The 15,434-nt window shown below is 48.7% G+C and overlaps 1 protein-coding gene and 1 long non-coding RNA gene across 4 annotated transcripts in view; one reads left to right on the top strand and one right to left on the bottom strand.

Moving 5' to 3' along the window:
* Positions 1-15,434, bottom strand: part of LOC126535888 (BBSome complex member BBS7-like) — a 155,554-nt gene that overhangs the window by 83,621 nt on the left and 56,499 nt on the right. For all 3 annotated transcript variants that reach the window (XM_050182737.3, XM_055073326.1, XM_055073327.1), the window contains exons 10-12: positions 5,272-5,356; positions 5,110-5,209; positions 4,383-4,578 (exon numbers count right to left, since the gene is read on the bottom strand). In XM_050182737.3, the coding sequence (XP_050038694.1) occupies positions 4,383-4,578; positions 5,110-5,209; positions 5,272-5,356 (381 nt within the window). The remainder of the gene's footprint in view (positions 1-4,382; positions 4,579-5,109; positions 5,210-5,271; positions 5,357-15,434) is intronic.
* Positions 4,495-15,434, top strand: part of LOC129386084 (uncharacterized) — a 73,516-nt gene continuing 62,576 nt past the window's right edge. The window contains exon 1 of the long non-coding RNA XR_008613555.2: positions 4,495-4,609. This is a non-coding gene — a long non-coding RNA (uncharacterized lncRNA). The remainder of the gene's footprint in view (positions 4,610-15,434) is intronic.

Genomic DNA, 15,434 nt, shown 5'->3' with positions numbered 1-15,434 from the left:
TGCACCGTCTCCCAAAGAGGAGGGGACGCCAGGAGCGCCATTACTTCCTGTAGACAAACGACGTCCGGTTGAATAACGGCGGCGTCTAAACATGCTTGTAGCGCTGCCGCTCTTTTCTGAAAAGAGCGGCAGTTCCGTTGTCATATCTAAGGGGTGCCCGTCGTTCGGGTTGTTTGAGTGGCTAGCTACCATTTCGATGTCCGTCGAATCGGAAACAGGCCCTGTTTTTCGACCTTCCTGGCCGTCGATGGTCTGGGGTGACTGCCAGCGCTTTTACACGACGTTTGCTGCAGCTTAGACATTTGTTCATCGACATCAACATTGTGGTTCTGCTCCTGAGCAAATAATTCCTGTGGAAAATTTTGCAAAACCTGAATTTGTTGTACTACTGGGTTCATCATTCTTTAGATGTTGCTAATTGTTGTTTGTTGTGTGGCAGGTTTGTCCCCCTGAGCTGGTTTAGCTTGCCAATTTTGGTATTTTAAAGCTGTGTTTTGAACGCTGCCCTCTCGACTTGAAGTTCTTCTACCGTTTGTTTTAGTTGACGATTTTCAGAAACGATTCTTCGGTACTCAGGGTTGGCGGTTATTGGATCGCCCTTTCGTGCCACTCCCGCCCAGCTCACTTTTTGTTCTGTCCAGTCTGCTGCCGCCAATCAAGTCCTGGATGGGGCAGGGGTTTGGGAGGATTTGCGGTGGGGTCTGTTGACGAAATGGTAGGATAGTCCTTGCTCTCGATTCTTCTTTCTTCCTTATCCTCTTAATTTTCGCATTTCTGGTCGCGACGTTGGAATGTCCTTTTGAGTTCGCATTGGAAGGCAGTCCTCGTCGTCTGTATTGTCTGTCATGCCATCTCGGTTTTGAGGACAACTTGATCGTCTTGGCCGGCGTTTTGCTTGCTATCCAATTTGGGGATTTTGGGTGCTGTCGCTGCGGTGGCAGCTAGAAACATTTTTCGGCTCCCGTGAGATGCTCTTCTCCGCAGGTGGTGCAGGGGGTTGCAGTCGTGGTCTGGTTGGGGCTCCCTAGTGGCGCAGTTCGGACATAATGGCAGGTGGAGGTTCAGGCATACGTCCGTTCTGTGGTCCGTGTGCTTGAAGTCTTGCAGAATTGTATATTATTCTTGTAAGAGACGCCGCTCCATCCACTCTTCCCTTGTGGAGCTCCCTACGTATGGCCGGACGAATGCCAATCGGCTTTTGACGCCCTTAAGCGTACCCCTCAGGTCCGAACCTGTGCTTTGCCATTTCGACTACACCGCCCCTACTCTCGCCTACGGTATCGGCGCTGTTCTTCTGCAACGACAGAAAAATTCGGAAGGGTGTGTTGTGTACGCAAGTACCACGCTGACAGCTGCAGAAAAAAGCTATACATCACTGAGCGAGAGTGCGCCACCGTTTGGTGCATCCAAAAATTTCGGCCTTATTAGCACTGCCGCCTCTTTTACGGTCGTTACTGATCATCACGCCTTGTACTGGTTGGTGACGCTGAATGATAGACACGTGTCGGTCATTGGATACTTCATTTACAAGAATACGACTTCGACGCCACCTGCATGTATGGAAATAAACACCAAGATGCTCTCTTTCGTTGTCCCCTACCACCGTATTCAAACGCTGCTTGCTTACCACCTTTCATGAGCACACCTGAGAGTGCGCCTTGTGCAGTTCCTTCGTTCGCACTTCTTGAGTGGCTTCCCTCTAACCATCCTCATACGCTTGCGGATCCTCAATGTCTTCGCCGATCATCTCGTCAGGCTTACGCTCGGCTCCGTCAGCAGGGGAACTTGAAAATTGAACATTCGATGCTATACCAGCTCGGGGGGAGGGGGGTGCTTCCTCTCGAACACCTCTAAATTCCTGTCATTCCCCGATTACTTATGGCCCACATACTGGATAACTTTCACAACGATGCCACTGCCAGTCATTTTGGCTTATATAAAGCCCATGAGCGAATCCACAGCCGGTTCTCTTGGCCTGGACTTGCAACCAGCGTAGTAAAATTGGCTTCCTGCTCGCACAGCTAACTCCGCAAACGACTGACCTCACCTACGGTTGGACTGCTTCAACGTGTACCGTGCCCTGAAGCTTCTTTCGCGGTTGTTGGTATCGACCTGTATGGATTGCTACCCATATCAGCTCGCGGTAACCAATCTGTAGTCACAGCTGCAGACCACGTGACACGGTACAGCCGCACTAATTTCAGGATCCGAAGCGGTGGCTGCAAAGCTATCTTTTTATGTGCTGGAACCCGACGTGTCCTTTGGGTGACTGAGCCAAGACCTTTCTGAACTCCTCGACGATGTTTTCCGTGCGGCCAACACGATCCACAAAACGACTTCCAGCCACCACGCTCAAAGTAATAGCCTCACAGAGCGCTTTCATCGCACGCTGTGATATCATTCTACCACCGTCACATTCGCATATAACACTGTCATGCAGCGCACTACGGGGTACTTGCCATTTTTCCTCGCGTATGGCCGTCAACCGATCGCTCTCCTCGACGTCTCTTTCTTTCCGATACCCTCGTCGACGTCAGCGCGTGATCAGTCCGTTTCGCACATTGCCCAGTGTCGCCACCGCTCCCACCTCAACACTGACGCCAGTCAACAACACCGCAAAACTCGCAATGATACATTCCACCGTGTCGTTTCTTTGCACCCTGGAGAATAAGTGTTGCTGTGGGCTCCAGTTCGAGCTCCTGGATTATGCGAAATGTTTCAATCCCGTTTTGTCGGGCACTACACTGCTGGGGAACAAACTTCGCCAGTGAATTATCGCGTCACTCCCTTTGTCCCGCCTTCGACGGCTGATACCGTGCCATAGAGATTGTTTCTCGTTTACAGCCTTTCATACGGCGTTCGCCGCCAAAACCAGCGGCCAGATTGGCCACTTTTGTGAACGGGGGAACAGTAGCGCGTGGCCCTGTTGAAAAAAGCGTCGAGGTATAACAGCTGCCTCGCAATATATTCGATAAGTCTAGTTTAGTCTAAATGGCAAATTTACCGGTTTTGTAGATTTGTAGACTCATCTAAAATCAACATTTAGACTATGTTCACACTTGGGAAGCGGCAAGCGGGTGGAAAGGCGAAAGCGGGCGGAAAATATTTTCCGTGCATGCCCAAGATTTTCATATTTGCTTCACCACTGCAGCGGAAACCACCGCCGCTTTCGCCCACATCCATCTAGACTGTGTACATTTGTCCGCGTGGTGGCGCTTTTCATCACACCATTTCAAGTGGTATGTTCATTCATTGACTCATCAGTTATAAAAAGCTATCATTTCGCACACCTGTGCGAGTAGTTTTTAACTTTCGTCTGCCGTAGATGCGGAAGAAGACATAGTTCGGTTACTTTTAGCTAGTTGTTTTTGTTAAAAATGGACAATGAACAAGAGAAAATGTTAAATTTTACAACAGGGTGTTTACATGCTAGTGCAGCTTCCGGTGAAGCCGAACCGCTTTCTGCTTAACGTGGCGAAAAAATCAGTCCGAGACCGATCGGGCTCTCCGCCAGATTTTTCGCCCGTTTCGCCGCCTAGGCGGGCGGATGTTGTCAAGTTTTGTCGCTTCCATTTGCTGCGAGACCAAGTGTGAACGTAGCCTTCGCATTCTATGACTAGGTGCCCATTTCATTCCAATTCCTTCCGAAATCCCGGGCTCCCTTTCCATTCCCATTCCAGCTGCCAGTCTTGCGCCATCATTCTATTCCCATACCATTCCGGGTGTTTCAAACTGCGCAATGATTCCGGAGTCATTGCAACTCCGGAGTTTCCACTCCGCAGCGCTGGTAGTAACCTGTAACTCCGATCGGTGCTAAGGCTAGCTAGCCATCCAGGGGCCGCACTCGACGCGGATGTTTCTCTTGTGGAGTGGGCGCTAGCAATTTGACATATATAAGGCTACATACCCCTTCGTGTATTCATTCTGGAGGATTGGTTAAGAATGGCCACACACCCATATACGTCTGTCTTGCCGAAGTTGTGTGTTCGGGCACACACCCAAGGGTCACAGATACCCAGCGACCCAAGCTGTCTACTAGGCCAGACTGCAGCCAGCGGCCTACCGGGACACAGACCGACTACTCGTTTTGTGAACTCGGCCAGCACGTACCTCGTGCCTCAAGCTAGCAGACAAACTGGTTGACTTCACTGGGTATGTGATTGCGCGATTTGATTTGTAAAACCTTTGTTAGGGAAAAGACGGAAAAAGCCCCGAGTGCCTTAAGCATTTGAGAAGATAGGGGGTTAACTGAGGGGCCTGATCTTTATTAGTCATATCATAAGATGCATTTGAGGCGTGTGTAGGTGACTCATTGCGGTGCGCCAGATCATACAATGTGGCCGCGAAAGTGTAGCTGGAGAAAGCCCTAAGTCAGGCGTCACCTGCAGGACCACGGTGTCAATGGCCGTCTGCAACTGAACGGCGAGCGTGTACGAGGCATCATGGTGGTGGAGCACGAACGAATCGTCCAGCGCGAAGAAGGGCACAGCCGACAAAGCGCCCTTGTCCGAGTAGGTGCGCAGCTGGTACACCTCGCGCTCACGGGCCACCTTCTGCTCCAGTTGCTCCACCTCTTCCCTGGGAGTGATTTATTCCAAGCAAGCCTCTGGTGAGAGTCCCTCGGTAGAAGTGGTAACAAGGCGTGTACATATAGAAACAATAGAATAAAGCGCTCTATGGTTTACATAAAAAAATTAAGTGCACTAAAGAAGAAGACATGAAAGCCATGGCGTTTGCAAAAAAAAAAAAATGAGAACATTTAGTACTGAACTGCTTTTGCTGTTCAGTTTTAGGCGACGAAGGAAAAGAAAAGCAGAAAATCAGAATCCATGTTTTGAGGCAACAAGAACAACATGTGAAATGTGGCAATGTGTGTCGCGTGATAATGTTTCTCTTGATTTTCACAATGAACTTGGTGTGTGCAAAAAGACGGAACATTGGGAAATGGACGAACAAGCACAGACGCTGATGAGGCTGTCACTGTATGTTATATTCAATGTAATATGACTTTGACATTCTTTCGCTACGAGGAAGCTAAAAACAAAGACATTTAGGATTTATCAGGAATGCTCTGAATTTTAGACGCAATAAAAAGTCAGCGGCACCTACTTTAGTTTCAGAATCTTCTGCGCCGACTCCGGAGAAATGAGTAGGTAGTTGGGGTCCAGCCTTTTTTCCGCGTGCTCGGCAGACAGTCCGAAGACCCAGCCTGGTGGAAATGTGAACCGAGTATATGAGAGGCGCTTCTCGGCTTAATCAGCCAGTTCTCACCGCTGTAAGTAGTGACCAGGAGTTCGTCATAGCGTGCATTCCCAATGACACCACCTTGCAGGGACGTGACGCTTTCACCACAGTTCTGTCAAGTAAAGGAGTCACATAATTACTATCAATCAACTGTTGCCACATTGCTCAAACTGGGTACAGTCAAGTGTGCACGCTGTCTGTGATGGATAATTTGCTGCTCAAGAATGATTCTCACTCGAACATGGGAACATGTTGAATGTCGTGCTCGCAACTCTCATGGTGTAATAAACGAGCGCATATTATGCAACCGAGCGGTGACGCTGCTGGCGCGTATATCATTTCATTGCCTACTGACACCACAGTGCAACAGTTTTTTACGTCCATCATCATGGTCAAAACAAAAACAAAAAGGTTCAGTGTATCTTGAGCTCATTGCACATACTGGGTTGAGCATGCATGCATGAGCCTACCCATCAACTTCTGTATGGCGTGAGCACTAACTTTTAGCGTATACTTGTTCACATTTATCGTTTTCATTATTTGCGTTTCGGTATTTTTGTTATTAGTAAGCAGAAAGGAGCACCGCCGAGACATTCAAGAAACGCTCTTCTTGCTGGCCTTACTTTGCCTCCGCTGCATTATTTCTTACATACGCCGTTGGAAGACTAATTGTATGCTCACTGATCAGAAAAAAAAAAAAAACTCACGAGCATTTCCCGTGGTTGCAATGGTTCACAAGTGATCATCTTTACAACCGCGTTGTTAGAAATTCAGCCTTTAATGTGGATGCATAAATACAATTAAGCAATAAACTCGCACACGGGGGTTAAAGAAGCATCTGGATACGTCGAGGGCTTCAGTGAGATCAAAGCCGGTTGTTGAGCGAGTGTTTCGTATGGGAAAGGTATGAGGAACGCGGTTTACCGCAACGCCACCAAGAACAAGTTCAGGGCCTCAGCAGAGCCGCCATGGCCTCATGTGGTGGCGGCGAACGCAAGCTGATGATTGACGGCCGTGCTTGAAAAACTGCATGAATTTATAGGTTGCAGTAACATTGCTCCAAGAAGCATATTCACGCCCGTTTTGTTTTCTTGACATCAGCAAAACTTCAGTCAATATTTCATGCAGAAGGATACACAAAGTGCACCAAAATGTGGGGCGACGCGCAGGTGCGTTTGAGGGCGTAGATGACTGAGTGTTATTGAGTTTGTGGGTCTTTGTGTGGGCGCGTGCTTGCGTGTTTCTTTTTTCGTGTGTGCTTGTGCGTGTGCATATGCGCGCTGGTATGTGTGAATGCGTATGTATTCCATACGGTCGGTAGCGTTTCATTTTTACATGAAAGAAACCTTTTCATAATAGGGGCAGTTATTGAGTATAAAAGTACTTTTCCGTTCACATCTATTGAAATAGGAACTCCTGTGTAACACTTCCAGATAAATGCTTCATTTTATGTGTAAACGTTTTTCTAGGAATATAATGTTAAAGCGAATACTCCCTTGTACCAAATTGCTCTTTCTGACTTACTTTTTCAGAGCAAGTGCGAATCATCCCTATAACATCACGACGGCTTTCGCACAGGCTCCAAGGTTGCGCGGCGGAGACGAGAAAGAATTTTTGCTTTGGTGGAGACCGACCCACAAAGCTAGGCTTGTTGTCAAGGCACCGTACCTTAGACAAAAGCCATAGCCACCTTGGAACGCGGGCAATGTACTCGCGAACCAGATGGGCCGTGGACAAACGTGACGGCCAGGGAGAGACTCGTTCTTTCGCTCACCTCCTGTGGATGACGTAGGGTCAAAGACTGCAAGGAGTGTTGCGGCTTTGAAACTTGTTCTAGGTGCTGTTGCTTACCGTCACGGATAGTAGGCCCGGATGGGCACGGATAGTAGGAAGGAAAGGATACCTGAGGGCGGAGACTGTTGAGGTTTTAGATATTCCTGCAGTGGAGGTGGTGCCCGCGCGTACATCCGGGAATTGTGGACCATTGAGAAGTAAACTATGCCGCAGTATTCAGTTGGCAAACTATATGTGGTCATTGGAACATTCGTCGTGCTCCGAGAACCAACGAGCACTGGATGAGGGACGAATATCATACGTGACCAAGGACATTCGGCTCCACTGTATCTTCAAGAAATTAGCTGTAAAACTAGTGTTCGTGATCTGCGCCTGCGGAAGCAGGCGCAGACCGCAGGCGGGAGTGTTTTATTGCGCACTGGTGTCGGTGTGTGCATGCAGGAATTTTTCATCAAACCGATATCGCGCAGCAAAGCTTAGAGGTTCTTCGGAGTTATGCTTGACGGAGATCTGTCGTGGACTCCTAACATGAACTACGTGAAAACGCGATTGACCGCTATTTGTCATTTGTTTAAGTTCCTTGCAGGAAGGACCTCTGGGGTGCCTGTACAGTCCTGTTACAACGGCACATAGTGTTCTTATTTAAAATTCTATGGTACAGTCTATCCGTCATATACAATATTTGCATGATTAACCTGTGCACAATATAGACTCCAGGGGTGGCCACTGCGGCTCCTCGTGCGCCCAAGTGCGGCTTGCGACTCTCTGGCATCTGTGCACCCCCCTCCACATGCCTGCTTCAAAGACCAGGGGCGCTATAACGTAAAACTTTGCAATCAGCCCACCGTGATTGGTCAAACACTTGTTTGGACCACCCCCACTTCACCTGTTTTTCACGCGACGTCATGAAAACCACGATAGCTCCCCATTTAATATGACGTGTACACAGTGATTCTGCGTAATTTGACCGAACAAAACAAAAATAGTTATTTCTGATTCGACGCCTTTTTGCTGTTAGCCCTCGGCTGTTGGTCAAAAGTTTTCGGGCTGCACCCACTTCACCTGCCTCTCACGCGACGTCACAAAACCACAACAGCTTACCGCGTTAAAGTAACGTGTACGCGTTAAAGATGCATTATTATGCTGAACAAAACTCAGTTTCCTTCCGAATAGCCGCAGGCTGCTCCGTTCCGAAAGGAATAAAAGATGGCTGCCGCCGATCGCTCCGGAACTGGCTACTCGCCCCTGCCGAAGAGCATGGGTTTACTTGCGTGTAATAAAACTTTTTGCGTGGCCGTGTAAAGTTTTCGAGAACTTTCAGCACGTTTACGACCTCGTCCTGCCAACTCTTCTTTTCTGAGGATTCGTTTTAGCGTCATTTTTAAGCTTCCGTTGCATGCCGCCGTGATTATCGACGAGCCACCGCAAGCTAAGTAAAAGAAAGCGAAGCAATTGCAGAAGCCGGCACCACCCTCTTCATCCGGTTATCAACATTCAGTGCAGTGGCTCGGCCCCCTCGAATCCCTCTCCACTTGAGCATGCTCCTCGCCTTTTGTGAGCTAATTAGATAAGACAAGCCGCTCAGTGCAGGCAATGTTATTCGTTTTTCAAGCAAGCAAAAGTAGCCTCCTATGAACGAGGGGAGCAGTTGATTGGTCTTTTCAGACAACCCTTCGGGTGACCGCCCGATGCTTGCGTCTGTGTTACGCAAATTCGGCGTCAGGAGATTGGAATAAAAACATATTGGAATAGTTTTACGTTATGCGGCCCCAGCTTACTTAATGGTCCAGAAGACGCATGCACACGGTGGGTTGGGACTGACACCACGTGGCGACAGGAATTTCGCCCGACCTTCTACCAGGATTCGTCGAAAAGAGGCTTGACTTCTCCTGCGAGGGTCAGTGTCAGGCACCTTGCGCACAAAGGGCCTTCTACCAGGATTCGTCGAAAAGAGGCTTGACTTCTCCTGCGATGGTTAACATCGCGCACCTTACGCACAAAGAACTTTCTCTCACCCGACCTTCTACCAGGCTTCGTCGAAATGAAACGTGACTTTCTAATTCACCATGACCGTTTCGAGTGTGCCTGTCTGCCGGAAGCCCCGCAGTGTACAGCCTCTTTTGTGTGTGTGTTTGTGTGTGTGTTGTGCGAATTTAGAGAGGCCCTTTCCTCGACTTGGGACCTAGAAGAGAACTTCCACGAACCCGCAAAGCACAGAAGAGGCGGATAGGCGTCTGCAATTCCGGGAAGCGGGACGACTTTTCCTTTCCTTGCTCGGTATACCCAGAGGCGGCCAGGCGTCTACGATTCCAGGAGGCGGGACGACTTTTCCTTTCCTTGCTCGGTAAGGTCAGAGGAGGAGGGGCCTTCTCTCTGTGCCTGTCACGTGACATCGACGGAAGCAAGATCCCGCCCACACTTGTCGAGAGCCTATGTAAGGGGCTCTGAAATGTACTTCATAATTCATGCTCTTCTCATTTTCTTTCATCTACCTTTGAATAAACCGTGCAAGTTTCGCACTAGCAAATCGTCTCGCCCTTGCTTGGTCACCATGGTCTACCGGATGCCTGCAGCCCGCCGACAACGCCACGCTACCCAATAAGTAATGTCGATCGAGCTTCGATAGGCAGGCGCTGCTACTTCTCGGCAGCAGTACGGTACGCTACCCTGGAGTACGCAACAAACTGGCTGGCAGCGATTGGGATACGGAATCCTGGAGACCACAACTTGGACGACAACTACGAGATCGTAGTCTCTTCGTCCTGGCGACAACGTTCGGAAGGAAGGTGTCTGGATCATGACTGCATATGGTGAGTGCACGGCTTTTCTTCACAGAGATATCACTTGGCTTTTACGTATCTTTTGGAAAGTACATAGCAGTGATTTTTCTTTAAACCGTTGACGGAAGTTTGAGTACGTCAAGGTTGTATAGAGTGAAGGTTTAGCAGCACTAAGGGCAGCCATGAACTTGAAGGCACTAAAGAAGCCGGAATTGTTGAGCTTGGCCAAGGAGTTGGGCCTCCAAATCGCCGAATCTAAGAGAAAACCGGAGATCATTGAGGCGATCGAAGTGACCGGGGCAGACGACGAGAAACTGACGGAATGCCTCGAGAGCATTAAACAGCACGAGAAAAAGGTAGCGGCATTGAAAAAACAGATACAATATTTTCAGCAGTTAAAGGATCAAAGACAACGCCTTTCTAAAAATTCTGTAGGCAGTACAGAGCAAAAGAATGAGAATGTATCTAGCAGACTTTCGCCAAAAGCCGACGAGAAAAGTATTGCCTGTGAGATTGGCGGCCCATTCATACGCGAACGGAAAGGGCTAGCTGCTAACGATGCCTCAGTGGCAACAGAGGCCTTTAAAGGCCAGAGTGAGAGCGACGAGGTGCTGTGCCAGCAGAGGACTGTAGAGACAGCTAGGCCAGCTGCGAACAAATTGGCACAGTTACCGCACAGTTACCTCAGCAAGGTGCGATGCAGTGACCATAGGATGGTAAGAACTCGAATTAGCCTAGAACTGAGGAGGGAACGGAAGAAACTGGTGCATAAGAAGCCGATCAATGAGTTGCGGTAAGAGGGAAAATAGAGGAATTCCAGATCAAGCTACAGAACAGGTATTCGGCTTTAACTCAGGAAGAGGACCTTAGTGTTGAAGCAATGAACGACAATCTTGTGGGCATCATTAAGGAGTGTGCAATAGAAGTGGGTGGTAACTCCGTTAGACAGGATACCAGTAAGCTATCGCAGGAGACGAAAGATCTGATCAAGAAACGCCAATGTATGAAAGCCTCTAACCCTACAGCTAGAATAGAACTGGCAGAACTTTCGAAGTTAATCAACAAGCGTAAGACAGCTGACATAAGGAAACATAATATGGATAGAATTGAACATGCTCTCAGGAACGGAGGAAGCCTAAAAGCAGTGAAGAAGAAACTAGGAATTGGCAAGAATCAGATGTATGCGTTAAGAGACAAAGCCGGATATCATTACTAATATGGATGAGATAGTTCAAGTGGCTGAGGAGTTCTATAGAGATTTATACAGTACCAGTGGCACCCACGACGATAATGGAAGAGAGAATAGTCTAGAGGAATTCGAAATCCCACAGGTAACACCGGAAGAAGTAAAGAAAGCCTTGGGAGCTATGCAAAGGGGGAAGGCAGCTGGGGAGGATCAGGTAACAGCGGATTTGTTGAAGGATGGTGGGCAGATTCTTCTGGAGAAACTGGCCACCCTGTATACGCAATTCCTCATCACTTCGAGCGTAACGGAATCTTGGAAAAACGCTAACATAATCCTAATCCATAAGAAAGGGGATGCCAAAGACTTGAAAAATTATAGACCGATCAGTTTACTGTCCGTTGCTTACAAAGTATTTACTAAGGTAATTGCAAATAGAATCAGGAACACCTTAGACCCGTCAACCTAAGGACCAGGCAGGATTCCGTAAAGGTTACTCAACAATAGACCATATTCACACAATCAATCAGGTGATAGAAAAATGTGCGGAATATAACCAACCTTTATATATAGCTTTCATTGATTACGAGAAAGCGTTTGATTCAGTCGAAACTTCAGCAGTCATGGAGGCATTGCGGAATCAGGGTGTAGACGAGCCGTATGTAAAAATACTGAAAGACATCTATAGCGGCTCCACAGCCACCGTAGTCCTCCATAAAGAAAGCAACGAAATCCCAATAAAGAAAGGCGTCAGGCAGGGGGATACGATCTCTCCGATGCTATTCACAGCGTGTTTACAGGAGGTATTCAGAGACCTGGATTGGGAAGAATTGGGGACAAGAGTTAATGGAGAATACCTTAGTAACTTGCGATTCGTTGATGATATTGCCTTGCTTGGTAACTCAGGGGACCAACTGCAATGCATGCTCACTGACCTAGAGAGGCAAAGCCGAAGGGTGGGTCTAAAAATTAATCTGCAGAAAACTAAAGTAATGTTTAACAGTCTCGGAAGGGAACAGCAGTTTACAATAGGTAGTGAGGCACTGGAAGTGGTAAGGGAATACATCTACTTAGGACAGGTAGTGACTGCGGATCCGGATCATGAGACGGAAATAATCAGAAGAATAAGAATGGGCTGGGGTGCGTTTGGCAGGCATTCTCAGATCATGAACAGCAGGTTGCCATTATCCCTCAAGAGAAAAGTTTATAACAGCTGTGTCTTACCAGTACTCACGTACGGGGCAGAAACCTGGAGGCTTACGAAAAGAGTTCTACTCAAATTGAGGACGACGCAGCGAGCTATGGAAAGAAGAATGATAGGTGTAACGTTAAGGGATAAGAAAAGAGCAGATTGGGTGAGGGAACAAACGCGAGTTAATGATATCTTAATTGAAATCAAGAAAAAGAAATGGACATGGGCAGGACACGTAATGAGGAGGGAAGATAACCGATGGTCATTAAGAGTTACGGAATGGATTCCAAGGGAAGGAAAGCGTAGCAGAGGGCGGCAGAAAGTAAGGTGGGCGGATGAGATTAAGAAGTTTGCAGGGACAACATGGCCACAATTAGTACATGACCGGGGTTGTTGGTGAAGTATGGGAGAGGCCGTTGCCCTCCATTGGGCGTAACCAGGCTGATGATGATGATGATGACCGCGCGTGTGCGTCGCATCTCATGGTAGCGAAGCCGTTAGCGAAGTACAGAATACTGCGGACTTGACAGACGCGAGCACCCATGTCGAGTCAGATCTGCGTACCGAAGTGAGGTGCCAGCTGGACGATGCAATTGAGAGTAGTTCTCGGGATGGCGAGCTTCGTAGTTCACGAGAGGACAACTGCATTGTTCAGGGATCGGTGCGGCTCTCCGCCAGTCTAGGTAGTCTAGAGATGGATGATTTAATTAGGAATCATTCGGACTGTGCGTGTGAGACAGCGCTCGAGACCGACGGGCTGTGTGTCGATGCACAGCGTGAGCTGGGCATTGCAGTAGAGGGCAGTTCGCAAGAATGCGAGTTGCATAATTCGAGTAAAGCCTGCTGCATTGTGCCAGAGTCGGTTGAGCTGTCCGCCAGTCGAGGCAAAGATAGAGTCGATTTAAATGATAATCACTCAGACTGTGCGGGCAAGAGACCGATCCGGGCCGATGAGATGTATAACGGCCAGCACGAGGCGCCAGAAGGCGACATGAAGGAGAATTCAAAGAGAAAGCGCCGCAGAAAGAAGCGCCGTAAGGATCGGAATGCGGTGGCTAAAGTAGCGAAGCCAAAGACGGCGACAGGCGCGAAAAGGCAGGGCGCGGCGAAAAGAAAGGTGCGGTCGTCACGGACGATGTTGACGCATGAAACACGTTCGAGCCACCGGTCAAAGGGGGACCGAGAAGCATGTTCTGCACGGACGCGGACAAAGGGCACGGGGCAGTTAAATTCCTCATCGTTCCGTCGTTCTCTTCGAAGCTCAGCGTGCAGTACAAAGAAGCGCAAGGTGGCAAGACGAGACCAAGTGGGGAGTAGCGACGCGGTCAATCGAGGTCATGATGAAAGCGGGGCGCCAGGACGCAAATTGGCAGGGGACTCTAACGTCTTGGGGGAGCTGATAGTGAGTCAGCCCTTTTGTTGTTCCTCCGTAGCCAGAGTAGCTTTTGGACCGCGACCCCCTCGAGTACGGCTCAAAGTATGAGTCAGTCAAAAACGTTTGAAACGGGAGACCAAGGGAGCTTCCGTAGAAATGAAGTGTTTTGTTTTATTTTTTGAGCATCGGATAATTTTCGCGATTTGAGACTAAGAATTTCTTTCAATATGTAAGGTATGAGCTTTGTTTGTGTTTTCGTTGGAGAAGCTCCGAGATTTGAAAGGTGCATTTTAGGTAAAAGTTTAGTCTCGCGAGGTGTTCATTAATAAGTAAATAGGCTTTCCTTTTTGCGTGTGTGAGTAACCTGAGAGTCAAGGTTATCGATGAGAGGCCTATGGTAACGCGTGTGTGTTTTAGTTAACCTTCTTCTATTTATGCGTTTTTATTTCTAAAGTTAAGCGGGTAAGTTTTCAGTGAGTGCATGATTTGCACCGAGAAGCGTTCTTAGTTCCATTAGCGCGTGTCCTGACTTCTTTAGTGAGCGTGCGTAGAACGAGTTATTAGCAGCCGCATTTTTTTAAGGGTTCTGCGGAGTGCGTAAGTTACGCAAGTTTAGTTGCTCGTTTAAGTCACGTGTCCTGTAGGGACTAGAGAAAGAAACGTGAGTAAGCGTAATGAAAAGTTTGCCTACGACGCAAGTACGCGTTCTGAATAGTGACCCCGAGGCTAGCGCGCTTGTGAAGTTGACCAGACTGTTCAGTGGCACCAATACGTGCGATAAGTACGCCACTGCGATAGGTTGGAAACATGCTGTTCGTGTAGTTTGGGCGGTGCAGAAGCTAACTTGCTATATCGCTGGTTCAAGGTTCACCATAGAGACTGACCACTGTCCCCTCACATGGCTGCAGTCCATGTCTACGAAAAACGGTCGTCTGTTGCGCTGGAGCTTGGTTCTTCAACAGTACACCTTCGATATTCGCTACAAGAAGGGTAAGCTTAACGGCGATGCCGACGGTTTAAGTCGTTGCCCCTAGAGTATCGAAAGCCTTATGCTCATCCGGGTTTCCGTGGCATTTTTTTCGTTCATTCATATGTTTTTCCGAAGTGGAAGCCGATTGTTAGCTGATTTTAATAACCACGTCCTAACGCTTTCAAGAAATGGCTGTTTTTAGTGTTGAGGGGGGGAGGACGCGCGTAGGAAATGGGAAAGGTGTAGCGGGTTTTCTTTTTTTTAAAAAAGCCGGGTGTGTCTCGGGGGAGGGTGGCGTTGTGCTCGCTGCTTTGTGGTTGTGGGTCCGGCACTGTTCTGGGGTGATTGCTTGCCCACGCAGGAGACGAAAGGTTGCGAGACCTGCTTGCAAGACCAATTTCACCGGACCGGACCAGGGAGAAAAGTCACCAGAGCGCCACGAGGACGGATGACCACTCCCAGGAATCTACCTACTACGAACTAAGGATTTGTGACCTCTACGGGGAATTCTGATACCGAAACGCCGATCCCTCGTACAGCGGCTGCTGGCCCCTACACGTCGGGATCTTCCTCCCCCGCCGGAGATGCTGTTAGGGTTGGGACTGACACCACGTGGCGACAGCAATTTCGCCCGACCTTCTACCAGGATTCGTCGAAAAGAGGGTTGACTTCTCCTGCGAGGGTCAGTGTCAGGCACCTTGCGCACAAAGGGCTTTCTACCAGGATTCGTCGAAAAGAGGGTTGACTTCTCCTGCGAGGGTCAGCGTCAGGCACCTTGCGCACAAAGGGCTTTCTACCAGGATTCGTCGAAAAGAGGGTTGACTTCTCCTGCGAGGGTCAGCGTCAGGCACCTTGCGCACAAAGGGCTTTCTACCAGGATTCGTCGAAAAGAGGGT

Source organism: Dermacentor andersoni, chromosome 4, assembly GCF_023375885.2.
Source record: "Dermacentor andersoni chromosome 4, qqDerAnde1_hic_scaffold, whole genome shotgun sequence".
In the NCBI taxonomy this organism is placed as follows: Eukaryota; Metazoa; Arthropoda; class Arachnida; order Ixodida; family Ixodidae; genus Dermacentor; species Dermacentor andersoni.
The sequence above is the reverse complement of the archived record's forward strand: the minus strand, read 5'-3'. Positions and strand labels throughout refer to the sequence as shown.